The sequence below is a fragment of the Chaetura pelagica genome, unplaced genomic scaffold (assembly GCF_000747805.2).
Source record: "Chaetura pelagica isolate M959 unplaced genomic scaffold, ChaPel_1.0 scaffold69, whole genome shotgun sequence".
NCBI lineage: Eukaryota > Metazoa > Chordata > Aves > Apodiformes > Apodidae > Chaetura > Chaetura pelagica.
In genome coordinates this window covers 11578571-11597094 of record NW_009970724.1, presented here as the reverse complement: position 1 = coordinate 11597094, position 18524 = coordinate 11578571, and the positions used below count along the sequence as shown (strand labels likewise).

At 35.0% G+C, this 18524-nt stretch overlaps 1 protein-coding gene across 1 annotated transcript in view; it reads left to right on the top strand.

The window, feature by feature from the left end:
- The window catches only part of COL11A1 (collagen, type XI, alpha 1), a 134733-nt gene that overhangs the window by 21413 nt on the left and 94796 nt on the right, over positions 1-18524 (top strand). The window contains exons 4-5 of the mRNA XM_010006667.1: positions 293-455; positions 11541-11669. Coding sequence (XP_010004969.1) covers positions 293-455; positions 11541-11669 — 292 coding nt within the window. The remainder of the gene's footprint in view (positions 1-292; positions 456-11540; positions 11670-18524) is intronic.

Here is an 18524-nt window from a genome sequence, read left to right as displayed (position 1 = left end):
GCTATGGATCTGATTCCTTTTAACTAAGGGACAGAAGTTATATCGTGAATAGTCACAGAATCACAAAATATTAGGACTTGGAAGGGACCTCTGGAGACCATCGAGTCCAACCCCAAGTCAAAACATTTTGCACATTTGTGTGCCAATGAAAGAAGGAAATAAACTGAGACATTTCAAATTTTATTTGTGACTGGATTGGTGCACAATCTACAATAAACTGTCTCAGTAAGAAAACAATGACCTGGTTTTAAAAACTTAAATTGCATTAGAATTATGTTTGGTTTTTTAATAGGTGGCATCGAGTAGCTATTAGTGTGGAGAAAAAAAGTGTTACAATGATTGTTGACTGTAACAAAAAAACGACAAAACCACTTGAAAGAAGTGACAAAACAGTTGTGGACACCAATGGCATAACTGTCTTTGGAACCAGGATTCTGGATGAAGAAGTTTTTGAGGTAAAAATCAATACTGAACAAATGGAATTGAGTGATTTTTGTGTTAAGTGCTTAATGCAAAACAGAATAATTTTTTTTGAGCAAAAACTGGTATAATGTAGAAAACTAGATTTATAGAACTTGTTAAGATAGATTGAATAAAAGAAGGCAAGTGTGTCTATTATTGGAAGGCATGACATTTTCCTGTTCTTTAGATTATGTTGTATCTGGAAGGGGCTTGCTTTTTTTGTCTTTCTGCCTAATATTGAGATACCTGAGATCTTTAGGAGAATTAATCTGGGGAAGTTGAATAGTAGGATACTGAATAATTGTAGTTGTGTCTTTCTTAAACATTTACAGATATTTGTGCTTGCTAACTATTTGAGAGAGGGGGAGAAGGATCTGGAAAGTTTTCTGTGTAACTTGAATCCCTTATATTGTTTATCCCACTTACTACTCTTTCCAGTAACTGGAACATACCTTGGCAATAAGGACATATATATTTCCATCATTTACTTGCCAAGAAGTACATATAGGAAGGGTAAAATGCGTCTAAGGAAGTATGTGTCTGCCAATCATGAGGCCTTTCTAGGTAGAATCTTTATGTCAACAATTATTTTTGCAGGCTAAAAATTAAGCTTCTTTAAATCTATATGATTAAGTGTCTTTTATAATATTGTTATACAAGAGTAAAAAATTTCAAATTCAAATTAAAACTGAAAAATAAGAAAATACAGTTAAGTTCATACACACAATATTTATGTTCCATTAATGTCCCGAGTTGCAATCCTAGCTTTAAGTAGAGTATATGCTTAAGAAGCTGCATAGGTATCAAGAGAGGACATATGAATTTTGAATGTAACACTGCGGCATTGTTATCTTTAATTTCCATGGACATGACGAAACATGAGACTTTTGAATGGGAAAAGTTCTCAGGATGATTTAATGGGTCAACCAGTATGGTATGTTTGGCATTCACAGCCTCATTTACCTGTAGTCTCAAATACAGTTTGCACATCTGAGAGACATTATTTTCCATTTGAAGAGGAATTCCACAGATGCCTTATCTGGTGTGAGACAAGGATTTTTGGTCTCCACTTGAGATAATTACTTTCAGTTTTCATTTGTATTTCCTTCTTTGGTCAGAAACCGAGTTCCACAAGATGTGTATTTGGCAATAAATTGTCAAAATATGTGCAATGTTAATATACTTAAGTAAATATAATTCAGAAAAAAGCGCAATAAAAGTAGGTAAACTGATGTTTTGTTAGTATTTTACAAGTGATTTTAGATTGTAACAAAAGCTAAAGCAGCAGTCCCTGGCTTGTTTGTAACCATTTTGAAAGTTGCCAGGGAGGGAAGTGCATAATAACTAAATACTGACGTTTGGTTTGTTATACTCAGTGCAATTTCAGGTAGTTGTAGAGAGTTATAAGGTCTTCCCTCAGCCTCCTTTTTTCCAGACCAAACAACCCCAATTCCCTCAGCCACTCTTTATCAGACTTGTGCTAAAGTCTCTGCACCAGCTTTGCTGCCCTTCTTTGAAAATGCAAAGAAATCAGGCAGCTGTCTGTAAGGTCAGTTTACAGGCTGAATCTTAATGTTCAACATGAAGAACAGCAACATTTCTAATATTTGTAACATCACTGCACATTTCAGTATTCCTTCAGTGATTAGGTTTCCTTACTTAACTGACTGCATCCCCTTTTTCTTGCTTTTTTTCAGAGAAATCAGTCACATTCTTGTAAGGCTGTTGCAATTGTTCAGGGTTTAGATTTTGCCTGGAGTCTTTTAATTAAATTAAAAGTTTGCAGTCTTTTATTTTGGGATAGGTTTCTGCTTTCCCTTTTAATGTATAGCCAACATGGGTACATTCATACCTATGTACAGTTATTAGAATCCTTAGTAGAGATGTGTGTATTGAAAATAAGCAATTAGAATGTCCCTCATAGTCTTGTCACTTTTGAGTTTTTCTTGTTTTTCTACTCTTTAAACATAATTATTTTTGTTTCATCAACATGACCTTACCCATCCTTTAGCTACTGCTGCTACAATTCCTAAAGATTTGGACTGTTCCCTGAAATTTGTCTCTGACTTTAGAATCTCCTGATTCTGTCTTAAATGTTCTGTTTATCTCATTTGTGGTAGGACAGATTCATGTTTGGTGGTTCCATGGCTCTCCTTGGTAGTATTACTGTGTTGTGAACCCTGCTGTGTCTTGAGACTGCAATAGGCTCTGAAGGAACATATAACACACTGTGGCTTATTCTATGTTCAGGAAATTCCAGAAATGAACTTATTTAGCCATGACATTAAATTTGAGAGTTTAGGACTTAAAACTGTATGAGACAGAATTTCCATATGACTTTAGATGCCTTTACTATCTTACATGTAGAAAGCACATTAAAAGAAATACTGAAGTGTATAGTGACCTGTTGAAATTCACAGCATATTGTATCCATGCATCACAAAGGCTATTTTATCTTGGGTAATAATTATTGTTTTAGTCAGAGTAAGCCAATTATTTGATCACAGGAACTGTGGAGCACTCTTCAGTCTCCTCAAACTGAATGGAAATAATGAACCTGTAGATAAATAGAATGAAATCTTATATTTCAGTGACCTACTAGCTGAAGATGCCAGGGTTTCTTTTGGTCCTGAACCCATTCATACAGCATAACACAAGTGCACAAAAACTGTTGCATCATTAAGGTAATTCACTCCCATTGAAAGTTCAGTTCAGCACTGTCAGAATGAATGCTGAACAATCAGATACATCTTATGTTCCTGTTCCCTTAAAGAGTACGTCTAAACCTATATGATTTCTTGCATACACGAGTCAGAAAGACATATTATTACATGATATTATCCTAAAATCCCAACAACCTGATTGAGTCTTTGGAGAAAATAATTACTTTTCAAGTCATACTGATCTAACATATTTACATGGACCATTACTTCAGAATCCTTAGAACAGATGTTGCTCCTATGAAGACTATTTCACACTTATTTTAAAACAGTGTGATATCACAGTGGATCAAATATCATTCTTTATTTATAATTGTGTTATTGTAAATTTGTAATATAACAAAATTTAATTAAGTCATATTCTTGGCTAGGTCCTTTTCTTTTATCAATTTCTAATATTAACTCTGTTTTCTAGGCAGTTCTCTCAAGTTTGTTCTGATTCTGGCACTCTGGCTGTTACTAACACAGGAATATTTTATAGTACACTGGGGAATATTAAATGCAGAAATTTTAGACAGTTTGACATGGCTGCTTTGACATAACTTTCCTATGCTGATGATCAATAATTTCTGAGTATGTAACCATACTGGGTGTCCAGACATCAGGTAGATCACCATTGAAACAAGGCAAGGACTTATTAGTACTGCAAGAGCATAATAAATTACTACAGAATTTGCTACTTTTGTATATTCAACAAACACAGTATTCCTTGGTAAGTTTACCTACTGGTGCTAAAGCTGAGAGGCATTTTTTAGTAGTCCTCTTAGAAAGTACTTCTGGTTTTGCTTTACAAGCAAGAAAACATTTACTTCAACTATTACGCAGTTGTGGGAGGTTTGTTTTATATGAGGAAATTCTAATTCAGCATCGCCTGCTTCTCATTGCTGAATGTAGGAGGTAATCTGAGATTTTATGATATTGTGCCCAATTAAAAGGGAAATCAATATGATGTTACAAACAAGATACCTAATGTAAGCAAGCCTTAAGCATCAGTTGCATACAAATGCTTCAGAAGCACATTATAAACTGTGAATGTGTATTTAGTAAAAGTATGGTGTCCCAAAACTGTATTGTTACTATCTGCCAAATGATGAGATCTTAATTTACACTGCTAAGCACTTGCTTACTGAGACTAATTTGTGAATGCTTGTTTATGAGAGACTGACACAACGTACCTCAAACTTCTACATGTGTCATTTGAAATGAATCTCTTTTGTGTTTTCAAATACATGGTACAAGGGGGGCTTGCTGCATACAATAGCATACCAAAATTAAAACTAAAAATGAAAAAATTATTCAGATACTGGTACATGGCACCTAGTAAGAGAATTTTGAATTGTATCCATTGTAATATGTTTATAGCTTAAATGTTTGATAAATAGAAGGGATCTTTTTATTCTTTGCCAGTTTTAAGGATTTGTCACTCCTCATTTAGTACTGTTGGTGTGAACAACACAGCAGTTTTTTATAACTATTTTATAATAAGTTACTAACTAACAGAACTTTTTATGCAGATATTTCCCGATAAAGACTTTTTTCCTTCAAAACTCCCCATGTCAGACCAATACAATGTTTTTTAGCCACTGTGCTGTAAATAAGACAAACCCTGACTCTCATTTAAAGCCAATGACATCTTTAACTGCACAAAGTTTATGAAATTAAATCATTGCAGTAATTCTTGTTAATAAAGGGTTTAGATTTTGATACTATGCATGAACGTGTTTTAATGAAAAAGCATTAATAAACTTACATACAACATAGGATTCCTTTAAATAGCCTGGGTGAGCAGCTGAAGAGTGTTAGCACTTCTATAGCAATATGATTTAACTTTCAGATTCCTTCAGATGAGTAACCATTCTTCATATATTTGTAAGCACGGGAAATCCAAGCGTACAAGTGCAGAAAGGTCATTCATCTGCGTCCAGACTCCCTAAAGATGGTAGCAGTGGCAGAATGGGCAGAGCTTTTTACCAACTGACCAAAATTGCTTTTATGGCTAAAGTAGAATTAGGGAAGCTAGCCTAAAGTAGAAATCCTCCAAAGGCACACAGTGTGAATGATGTGTTATCAGTGTCTTCTGTTTCATACTGTTCTGTTGAACTGCACTACTAGCTAATGTAAACATATCCAAAATGGCTCCCATGATATTTCACCTTTAGTAATTCCTAGTGACCCACTGAATGTTTAGCATCAGTTACACTAAATAGTAATGTTTAAAACAAATGGGACAGAAACTAAAAATGCAATAGGTTCTAGGAAAAAATATTTAGAAACAACCTTGTAACTGTCAACACCACAGAAGCAGCCAACTTCCAGCATTGGGAGGGAATAAACCCAACCAAACAAAAAAAAAAACCAACAAAAACAAAAAATCAAAGCAAACAATTTTTCCATTTCAGAGGTAAAAAACCAGCATTTTTAAGAAAAATTTTATATTTGCTTGGTTCTATTTATTTGTTTGTTTATTTAAAATTTATCTAAAAGAATAGCGGGTTTTTTTGCAGTATTTTCAAACTTATGACGAACGAATAAAAGTAAATAATTCTGTTTTCTGTGTTCCCCTTTCTTGTATTTGAAAGTAGGAAGAGGGGAAAAGAAGAAAGCAAAGCTCTGGTAATACATTGGGAGTTCAACTTCATTTTCAAGAAACAGTCCCATGAAACTAAAGAATGTTTTTTTAGCTAAATTGTGATTACATTTAAAATTAGCCTCCTGAGCTCAAAAAAGCTGCCTGTTACATCAGCTCCAACAAATTTTACAGATAAGATATATTATATAATTTATATATAATTTATAAATTTATATATACAAATGTATAATTTTATTAATTTATAAATTATATAATTTAATAATGTGATATATTTAAGTTTTAAACAACAGCTGTGAATGAGGTTTCAAAGACAAATGACAATGTAACAGATTTGCAGCTCTTTTATCAATAGGATGTCCCTGATCACGCATGTGTGCAGGTCTGCCTGTGTGTGTTGTGCATACAGAGGCACCTAATGCAATCTAATCTCTCAGCCAAGAATTATGGTAGACTTTGGTCTGTGAACAGCTATACTTTGAAGGTTAAAAATCATAACTGGTAGATAACCTGTTTCTTAACCCAGCTGAATATATACTACTATAACCTTGGAGTCTCAAAGAAGACATCGACTTATATGGAAACTTTGACCTGTACAGATTCTGTTTTCACAATTTATTGTTTTTACAGTGCTGCAGTCTGGCAGGCTCTAAATGTCTTTCACTAGCTATATTACGCAATGGGACTGGGTTATGGAATATTGTAATAAAGGCCCCTGGAATTCTTAAATCCTTCAAATCTTTGCAGGGAGATTAAATGATTTCTGCAGCAGGTTTTTCTGAATTCTATAGTAATAATATACAGACTGTCTAGACTTTTGTTCTTTGGAGTCTATGGTTGTACTGTCACATACCTAATTAGATAAAGTTGGCAGATACACACAGGTTGGGGTTTCTGCTGATTTACTGAAGTCTGCTCTGTAATTCTTAGGCTTTAGCCTTCATATGAAAATGAAATATATTAATATTGTCCTCCTGAGCTGATAGAGTGTCTAGCACTGGTTTTGTGATGATGGTGACAAAACTCACCTTTTAGGTAGTCACCTTTAAAATCTAATTATAAGCACATAAGAGATACTAATTTTATCCAGAATATGAATCAGAAGGATAGCATTTTGCTAATGCTAACTCTCCCACTCTAGTTGTGGAAAGTCTTTCTGAATGTCTATATAAATTAGGTATTTAAGTAATTGATGTATTATTTTTTAATTTATTGTCCAGTTGGAAGAGCAATAAGCTTTCTCCCAATGAAATCACTCTAGAAAATCTGATTATTTTACAATAAGAAACTGCAACTTGAGTTCTCAACTCTGGTCTAGTCACATTGTTACGTAGCTTCCCAATTATGCAACTATTAATTGAAATGTTAAATTTTTTAAGAAGTTTTTATTAATTTGTGAGGTTTGTTTCTGCGAAGAGCTCCTGCGGAGCTTCTTATGTAATGTTTACCTGCTATTCTTTCAACAATTATTTCCATCATTTACATTCGACATGAAATGATTTATGTAATTGAGAAAAATCTGACACTATACCTAACTAGCAGTTTCCTTACCACAATGTCTGCTGTGGAATTTAAGAAAGTCTCTAAATACCTGGAATCAAATGTAATTATTACTACTATGAGGCTGACTAAAGCAATAATTGCATCAAAACTAAGTCCGTAAATTTCGAAAGAGAACTTTGTATTCTACTGCTTTCTTGCAAATTGGATCTCTTTTTTCTTTTTTTGTTAGTCAATGCTGTACTTTTTGAGTGTTGGAATCTGTTTTCAAATCAAGAGGCTATGTTTTCAGTGCAGATAAACCCCACCTTGTGCATTACTACTTAGAGAAATATATGTTTCAAAATATACTTTCTTAATCTACAATATCATTGTGGAACATCTGTGAGGTTCACAGAGAAATTTTCAAGGACTGAATTCACCACACACTTTTTGTTCTTAGCTGGTTGTAGAACAGTTAACTAGACTGCATGTCTGTGCAGCTGTTTCAGTAGGCAGGCATTCAGCTAACTGAGTGTATTCCTTTAGTAGCTCTGTAGCCTGGTTCTCCATGTTTGCTGTGGCATGCCAAAAAGAAGAGAATGTTTTCTCAGATCTAATTAACTCCTTTTAATAGTCTTAGATGATTCTGCAAAGAGTAGAGTATCTGGTACCTTTTAAGACAGTGCTACCAAAGTAATCCTTCTGTGCAGTGTTTCCATGCTGGACATAACTGGTGGGCAAGATGTTTTATGATTCACAGGCTTTTTTCATATAACTGTCGAGCTGATTCAAAAGCCTCTGATTTTCATTATGTGCAAACAGACATAAATTAAAACATTCATAGACTTTAACTATTTTAATTCCACATTAAGATTAATTACTCCACTATGCACAGACTTTGTGAGTGGTATGATGACTTTGACAACCACTTAGGGTCTATTTCAACAAAGTATCTATAATCCAAACTAAACATTAAGACTCCAAATTGATCTGGTTTACTTACACATTTTGGAGCAAGTTAATTGTTACAAGTACTAAGGTGAAAAAGTATCTGTGTGTATCTGTCTGATACCTCATCACATGTTCCATGCTTCTGCCCTCAACTGCCATCCCATGTACACCTGAGAGCAGATCATGGTGTAAGACTATCTCAGCAGAGATGTAAGACATTTGACTTCTATAACTTTGTGAAATTACCTGAGCATTACTTCCCAACAAAGGTGGTCATGACAATTTCATAGGAAAAAAAATAAATAATAGAATTAATGTATATAGACAGCCTCTCTGTGTAGTTTTGTTGTGTTTTTTTTTTCTGTATGCACTTTTCAGAGTACTTCAAGGATGCTCAGATGTAATAGTAAATTTTACTCTATTCTCCTGTCTCCTTCCCTATCTTTGTTCTCCCTCTCTTGCTTTCATCATTTTATCCTGTGAGACTTGCTTTTTTCTGCTATTTTCATATAAGTACAATATTATGCACATATGCATATATGTTTAGATACCTCAGTGTTGTTTTAGAGACCAACTACTAGAGTTGTTAATAAACATTACTCCCTTTATCCATATTTTATTTAAGGTTCTTGGGACTTGTGCAGGTAGATCATTAAGTGCCTAATATATGACTACAGGCTGTGAGGTATGGCCAGATTAAATATTTGTAGTTTATTTGTGAAGAAATTTATAAAAAAATTTTTCAGTCTCACAAAGTCAAGCAGCTAAAATCAAAGAATGGTTTTGTGAAGACTGAAATTGTTCTGTAAAAAATTTTCAGAGAAAAAATTTAGATTTGTCTTACAAAGACCATAGGATGGTACATTATTGTGGATTTCATTATTATAAATACTCAAAGAAGCCGTTTCATTAGCAAAGACGTAAAATTAAAAAAAAAAAAAAAGAAAAAGAATAATTTACTGGAAATTTTTTATAGTAAGTGTTCAAGGAAAAAAGGGAAAATTAACACTGGTGACTCCAAATATAAAATCAATCACTTCCTCAGTAAACTTCTCACACATGAATAGCCAGTAGCAATTTATGCATACTGTGCAAGACCTTTGAGGGCCTCCCTCTCTGTGGACCCATGACAGGCAGACAGGCGTGACTGGGAAGTGCAGTCAATGGATCAGGAACAGCTTTAACCAATTTAGGGACATCTAAGCCAAGTGGTAACAGCATGCTGAGTGCTTCTTGCAAACACACAGTCTGACCAAACCCACTGCCAAAATTCCATGGCATTCAAGATCAGCACAAAAGCAAGCTCCAGAATCCTGGCTGTATTCCCCTACCTGGGTTCTCTTAGCATATTGTGCTTAGCAGCAGTACTTTCAGGAGAGGTTCTGGCATAGCTCAGAGTAGCTGGCACACTATGCATATGATGATCGGCACGGGCATCTCAGAAAGGCACGTGTGTTCAGTGGCATATAGCAAGATGATAACCCTAGCTCAGCAGGGTGAGGACAGGGTTCCACACATCCATCTCTAACAATTACTCCAAAACATTTACCTCTTTCATCTTTCAGTTGCTAATTCTAATTTACTCCTCTGCTTCACTTAGTTTTAACTTGGCTGGTGGAAGAGGAAGGGCGGAGCACTTTGGAAACACTGCAGGAGATGGGGGTTGCATAGCCCAGGCTGACAATGACTATACAAAACCTCTCAAAGCACTCAGATTCCTGAGGGAGTCATATACAGAATGAAAGAGGGTATTTCTCCATATGTATAGCAGGTTTTGTAGGGAGATGGGCAAATCAGAAAGTATTAGTGAGCTAAAGAAAACAAGAGACTGTCTAGAACCAATGGCAGGGGAACTTCCAGTATTTCTGGAAGCTTAAAAAAAATATTCCAACTCTAAGTTAATCTGAGAAATACATGAGTCTATAAAGTAAAATGAGTTGAGAGTACTGCAAAAAACAGATTTGTAATGTATAGCCATTGTGTGCTGAGAAATTAGATTGGTTTGGGTTGGAAGGGACCTTAAAGATCATCTAGTTCCTAAGTATTTAATATTTTATGTTAAATAAGTTAGTAAAAAATATTGTAGAACTAGAAAAATTGTGGAAGGTTGTTTTTTCTTGAGGGTTTTTTCCTCTCTCTGTAATGTTTCTTTGTGAAAGGAATGAGTATTACAAATTACTCTTTACTATTTTAACGTAATCAACAATTTTGTTAATTAGTTAAAGGCTACCGTTCTGAAGAGATGTACACCAATTTTGGAAATACTGAGATGACTGTGAATTTTTCCAGCTGTACATTTCCATCAGTTAAAATGTTTTCTCTTTAAAGACAAAACATGCACAAGTATGCTGATGAATTTATTCCTTTGCCACCATATTTGGTAAAAACAAAATAAGATTACATTGGAAGTACATAAAGCTTTCGCCTGTTTCTGGGGAAATAGTAAGAGATTGAAGTTAATGGGTTTTGACCATGAACATGTGCCAATTTTCAACAACCTCATTTTTCTGAGTGTAAGAAGCTCCTAATGGGCAAATTTATAGCGGAAAAGTTGGCACAAATTTACAGAATGCAGTTTAAATGGTACCACTATATTAAAAAATGTACTGGATACTAGACAGCTTTCTGTGGAAAATGATAAACATACAAGGTCTCTGTAGGGGTTCTCAGCAGTACAGTTTTTATTATCTAGAATGGTCTCTTTACTGTAATGTTGTTTTATAGATTATATAAGGCAATAGAGATGTAAATTTGTTAGCTCTTAAAATTTTAATTTCGACATATTCTATAGTGTGTATTTACATTGTTCATACTTAGTTATTTCTTTATTCCAATAACTGTGTCTCTGGTACAGCCTTCTTGTTTTATTTTCTCCCTTCTTTGGGAGTACAGATGTGATGCAAACTCTCACAATTATACTGTTGATCACTTGCATGCTGAGCTGCATGCTGGTAATAGGAAGTGCCCTGAATTGAATCTTAGGAATTTAGACTTGTTCCCAGTGAAGAAGTAAACAAACAGCATGAAAATGACAGAGCAGGAGTTACACCTTCCCACCCTCTCCTTTCCAAACTAGACAGCATCTTAAGCCAGAATTTTGCGGGTAGTCCAGTTGGTATTAATTTGTATTGTTTTGCCATGTGAACAATAGTTAGGGTGTTTTCCAGAATACTGGCAGACATTAAGTAGGTATGCTATATACAACCACAAATGTTAAAATAATATCTAATGTAAGTATTATGTGCCTGATTTTGTTTTCTGAATGAAAACTCTCTACTTCTGATGAACTGCACACAGTCTTTGTTTTTGCTATTTAATCTGCATATGCTTTCCTGCAGGGTGAGATTCAGCAGCTGTTGATTATAGCAGACCCCAGAGCTGCATATGACTATTGTGAGCATTATAGCCCAGACTGTGATTCCCCAGTGCCCAATGCTGCTCAGGCTCAAGATCCTCAAGTTGATGAGGTGAGTAATCAGTCATGTATTACTAGATTTATTGCACATTAGTGGTTGTGCTGGATGCAAGTTGCCCAAGGAGCATTTAGAGGTAAATGCATGCATTATTTTAGGTATGAGGGAGAAAGATTGCAGGAGTGCATTCATTTTTGTTATCCACTCATGTATGTCAAGCATTTGAAGGAACATATCACACTGGTGTTTGAATAACCAGCATGCTCAATGAAGTCAAACTGCAATTCCTTAAAAAAAATATAGCAATATGAGTTTGTTTAGTTGTACTAATTTGTTCTTCCTGTGTACATTTATTATTTCACTGATGCTGAGTACCATCAAATGCCATATTTGAGAGACATGACAGCTATGAATAGTTTGTAGCTGTAAACTTCTTCTGCTAGAAATGCCATTTATTCTAATGAGCTGTCTCTAGGGTACGAAATCATGTACACACAAAATTATTTCAGTCAGCTCCACACATAGCCGGTAAATAAGGACAGTAACAAAACAGAAATACAAAAAATGTTTACAGAAACCATTTGTCACTGTAGACAATTTTCACAGCCATAAACTGACTAATATGCTGAGAGCAAAATAGTTCCTCAGATTGGGCCTGTGAGGGTCAGCAGGTTTATGTATTGTACAAATTCTCAATACTTTGATCAAACACTGTAAAGTGGAAAGATTTTGCAAAATGTAACTAGTTGTAATTGATCTTGGCACTACTAACTGGAGTGCATACTAACCGTCTCAACTGTGTGTGATGTTACTGGTTATTGTTCCTGATTGCTTAGGAGATCAGCATTAAAAACTTGCTGAATTGTTCTCAGATGCCTGCTTTGAGCTAGTTTTGAGACAACTTTTCCTAAATACACAATAATTTCACTAATTGTTAGTATTTACTCTAGCTGACTGAAAATTATTTCATCAAGTGACTAATGTCAGTAGGGCTCAGAACCTAGTTTGAAGGAACTCACACATCCATTGCATCAGAGGTATAGTTCAAGATGTGTCAAGTCAGTTACATAAAGGCAGAGGTCTTTACCCTACATTAAAGAATATGGAGTCTGGTCTCTTCATGAGGACTCTGTTGGACCTTCTGTCTCTGTGTTTGGCTACGTGGATATCTATGCACTATATTCCAAAACAGAACAAGCTGAAAGCATATTGTTGATATTTTATAGGGAAAAAAAAAATTAACTGGCAAATTGAAATTAATTTTTTTCTCATTGTAAAATTTCAAATAAGTTTGAAATCCTGCTTGGGAACTTTCCTGGGCTTTGCTGCTATGTGACTCAGCATTCTGATTCTTTTTCTGTTTCCTGTGTGAAGACCTGGAATGTTTGAATAGGCTACTGCTTTTCTACTTTGAAATAAGATTGAATAGTAGTCAATCTAATAAACTGATATTTTTTTGGGAAAAGGTTGGTAAAATCATCCCTTAGTCTCTTTCTTGAAGAGGAATATATGTAAATACTTAAAATACCTTAACTAAGTTTGGAGTACTGTGACCTCCAAACTCACATCAACTCCTAAGCAGGAGTCAACACAGCTGAGAGGTTGGAATATTTGTTTGCTCTGGCCATTGCTAATGGCAATGATGACTCCTCTCCTATAGTGTGATTCATGTGGACAAGGTTTGGAGTCCACAGAAATTAGTTGGGGTTGGACTGTAGATTCAAAATCTATTCAAGATGGAGAATGCATACTTGTGATGTATCATTACCAATCACTAGATGAATTATTAAAGTGTAATTCAATGTTTCTAAAGGATGTAGAATATAAATAATAGCCCAGGGATTGCATTCCCTCTGTAATGGATGACTAGCTAGATCTCCTGCTGTCAAATATTACATTACATTTATACTATATCAAAGGTGTGTAACACTAACATCAGTTGAGAGCACTAATTTATAGATTAAAAAAAAAAAAAGCAAGCGTCATCTTCATTATAAGAACTATGTGCACAAATATAGTTATATGCTCATCACGTAGAATTCTGAGTTATGTGCTGCACATCTATTGAAAAGAGTTGGTGAGCACCAAACAAAGGCAAGATTGTGTCTTTTAGTGTCAGTTTTGGGGCAGAAGCTGAAAATACTTTTTGAACAGTAGCCTCAAAACATTCACGTTATTCAAGTAGGGACACGGTTTGTACACGGGGACTCAAAGCAAAACTGGCCTAAAAAGATACAGTGTATGTCTTGGTTTGTAAACAAAGGAATCAGAGAATACAAATGTGATATTACTTCTCTGTATGCTGTTGGTTGAAACATATATTGGAACATCACATACCATCTTGGTGCTTATTCTCTAAAATAAACTTTGCAAAATGGAAATTATTAAAACAAAAGCTACATAGTTATTGTAACTTTGGGAACTGGAAAGCTTAATGTATTTGACTTGTCCATAATAATAACAAAAGCCTGACATGTTACTCACTTTTAATTTGCAAGGAACTGTCACAAAAAGAAAATACTGGCTGCAGATTAATCTGTGAAAGGGAGAAAAGGAAGATAAGTTCAGATAGGAAAAGATCTACTAAAATTTTTAGGAATGAAAGAACAAATTACGAAAATGGTGTAACTCTAGATATAATCAAGCCCAGGATGGGTACCTTTCTAAAAATATTGGGAAATGTCATTTATGCTTTACTTTGCTCAGTTATGGGGTGACTGTAAGAAGTTTTGAAGTCTAAAAATATATAGGACTTATTCAGGGTGATCTAATAGTTTCTTCTGGCCTTACATCTTGGAGTCTTTGGATTAGTGCAGACTGGAATAAGAAACTGATCCTTGGCTTAGACGAAAGAGACAAATTATGTGATGGCAGAGCCTATTAATGTGTGTTTCCAAAACTGACTACAAAACTGAAAGGAAGTGGCTGATTTTTGTCAATGAAACAATAATTTATGTTTGTGGTGTTGCACCTAGGAAGCTGAATAGGATTTGTCTTGATATTGCACACCTTTCTAGTCTCCTGGAAAGTTCACAGCCTGGGAATGGAGCTATTCTGAAAATTTGGATGATTTTTGGACCACTAAAGAAATATCTGGAGAGGTAGATTTGTCTAGGATGATTTAGGTTTGAAGGCACAAGTATTTTATTGACGTTGATGTTATTTAAGCTTCTTTCTCTGTTCTGCTGGGTTTTTTCAGAGGTTTTTTTTAATACTGAGCTTTAAGACGAATTAAGTAAAAATTATATTTATTTTATGCTAAACGTATGATTAGGTTTTGGGGATCAAATGCGGGGATGAAATTACATTTTGAAATTACCAGGATTACATTTCCTAAGGAAGTTATGCACATGTGCTTTTCTTATAAATACCTTAGGAATGGTCTGGTCTCTCTTGTTTTCAGAACCCTTTCTACTATAAATGGAACTATATGAAACTCAGTTCCAGTTCAATCTCATATGCTTGGCCAGCTCACAGAAATTAGAGTGGGAAACACCTAGTCAGTCTTCATCTTTCTTGATGTTGGGCAGTATTTTCTGAAGTGTTGTCTCTTTAGCTAGCTAGATGATTTAGCATAAACTTTAGGCAATAGAAAAATTGAGTTTATGACAAGTCTTTGGTTTAGGGTTTAGACTGTTTGTTCCTTATAATTTGAAAAGGCAAAATTTGCTAAAATCTACATCTTAGAATGCAGGGTTAGGTTTTTGGAGTATGGATAGCAGAAGAATCCATTTTCAAAGTAAGGCTGTCTTTAGAATATTTAAGTCATTCCACAGTTGGCATAGGCCTTGCATGCTGCTGATCTCCTGCTTCTCCTGCTTCTAAAATTCATCTGATGAAGAAAACAGTTCATGTCTCTAATTGGAATTGCATGATGATCTGGTAGTGTAATATAATCACTCTGGTAAAGAAAGCATGAGGTCATAGTGGAAAGATTTTGTTCCATCAAGAAACAGCAGGTTTTTTCTTCCTTTCATTTGTAAGAAAACAGTCATATGCAATTTTCATTACAAGAATGGCTGTTCTGTAACTATCGGTGGTCTTAGAAGAAAGAAAATAGAGTATTGCATCACATTTGAGCTATGTGTTACCTGATGTCTCTTAGCTGAAATCCCTCACCACGTTCCAGCTACTGTCTAAGTAGAAGGTATAATTTGGGTCAATCTTTTTTATATTCATGTGAAATCACTGGGAAAGTAAAGCAGTTGTATGTATTTTGCTATTACCCTGAGCACTTGGTCAATCTCATCTCTGTTGTCTCAGGTCTGTAACCATCCCATTATTTAGCAGTATTAGGGTTTAGGAAAACTTTGATAAAGAGATCTCATGAATGGGATTGAAGCAATGCTGCACAGCTGTTGTAGGTATATTTTGCACTTACCTGTACCCATAGAAGGATCATCAGAATGATCCATAAGCTGGATGCCCCTTTAAATCTCATTCAAACTTCTTGATTTTCTGGCTATATTCCTGGCCAGTAGTATCTTCCTTTGGTATATAGCTAACAAAACAAATTATGCCATCTTCACTTCTCATACTAGCTTTCATTCCCTCCTTTAATTTCTTCCTAGAGTTAGTAGTCTTGACTAAATTTAGAAAGTGGCAGAAGATACTTTTCCAGTTGCATTAATTAATTTTGAAATTCTAGATGCTTTCTCTTATATTTTCAAAAATCTACTCTTTCCTTTGATTAGCAGTGCAACCATGACAGATATCTATAAACTCCCCAAGTTCTGTGAATAGAAAAGCTTGAGACAGCCTAGGTTTTGCAGTCAAAAATGTTGATATCCAGAATGTGAAGGCACTTTTCTCGAGATTTGTTGAGGCCTCAAGCTGAGTGGATCATATCTCTGCCTATGGTCATCTGATAATGTAACCTTGTGGTTGTGTAGTTTCAAAAACAGAAAGGTTGTGTGCCACATAACAATCCTGACTGTTAGTGGTAGGGTAAGTGTGAGTCGCAGCTTCACAGCAAATGATAAAAGCCTCATCATTCACTCCATTAAATAAATCTCTTCCTGGTGTTTGTCAATTTAGTCCTCATTTAACTGGCCAGTCCTTCACCAGTCCTATTGTCTCATCTTACAGACAGGTAATAGCCTTCATCAGGTTGGGTTTATAAAATGGTGCTGTGGAGTAAGTAGTATTTCTAAAGTACATCTTTACACCAGTTATGGGTATAGAGATGCATTCCTCCATCTGAACAAACTGTGCCTCAGGAAATACACCTGGAAGATTTCGCATCTATGCTGCACTAGTTGCAACAGGACTTGTGCAGTACAGTACAAAACATATTCTGTTTATTGGCTGGTATGAAAAACTAGGACTGTTGGTCTTTCAGAAAGAAACATCTGGAAAGGACTACTAAGAGTAAGATCTTTCCGTGGAAGAAGTTTAGGGCTACTACATATTCTAACTTGTCCCTCATGTATCAAGGGTACTAGAAAGTACTGTGAATTAGAAGCTGCTTGAATACGGTTTAAGTATGGAGGTCACATGTCCTAGCTTGTAGGTTTAAGAATTTCTGTAATATTCCTCTGATACTGTGCTCTATACAGATTCAAGCATGGAAAATGGCATTCCCTGGTTCTCATCTATTCCTGTTCTATTTGTCTGTGTGCCTCCATATCATTGTGACCCATAGGTACCACTGTATTTGAGATAATATTTTGCATATGTCAAGAAATTTCATTTTCTTTAATAGAAATGTGTGAAGAGCAATACCCAAAAGTGAAGTAGTTTCTGTGTGCTTGTGCATGATGCAATAGATCTCTCCACATACTCATGCATTTTTGTATGAGTATTTTCTAGTTCTCTCATTCATAAATGTCTGGCTTTCCAAACTGTGCCTCTGGCAGATCTTAGCATAAATATCAATTTATTCACCACTTTCTTTTTTTAATACTAACATACTTGGCACAGATATTTTTCCTTTCTTTTTTTTTTTTTTTTTTTTTTCCAGTCAACATTTATGTTTAGTTTGTGTCCTCTGAAAAACTTCTTGTAACCCACTGTTATAATTTTATTAGTTGCATAGTTGGCACAGTTCAGCACAGCCATTCAGTTTACTTTGAGGGAAGCCATACTACTGAGATTTGAAATACAGTTCTGAGCAACACAGAGTTGTATTTTAACTGCTAATTGCTCAAAATGAATGCTGGAATGAATACTTGAGTTTCAGAACAGATATACAATGCTTGCTAAAAAGGAATATGTGTGTCTGGAAGTTATTAAAACAAACTCTTAACAGCATATATAAATTTAAAACCACCTAGTGAAGCAGTAATTGTCTCCAAAATGTTTCTTCACTTATGACCTTACAATATTGGTTAATATTTGACATGGGTAGTGTCTATTGTTTTGGTACCAGTAAAAATTGCATAGGACAGTCTTTGATCCATGTTGTTTGGCTGAGGAAGCATATAAAAGTATGCAATGGGTTGTCACTGACAGGGTGGAATGACTGAATTTGAAGAGGTATATTCCACTAAAGACTTTTTTTTTTTTTCTTTTAGATCAATGTAGTTTGCTTAGACTTCTTGACAGAAGATAAGCAAATCAGATTTTATGTATTTGCATGCATTTCTATAATTTCCAGCAAAATGCAGCAATTTCAATGTTAGTCTGGAACAATTTCAAGATTATTGTTTTTATCCATGTGGTTATTTCTTGTCTTTGCTTCCTTGTATGGCTGTTTATAGCCTCCTAGAAGCTTGTCACTTTGTCATTTATTTTCTGGATGTCAGTGACAGGCTTCATTAGAAGCCAGTTTTATTGAGTTGCATTTTTCGAACTGCACAAGCCAGAAAACATGCTTTAACATCTTTACACACCTCTAGAAATGTATTGTCACTTCCCATGAGGCCCTTGGACAGTAATATTTACAAGTCAAAGATGTTTTGTTGACTT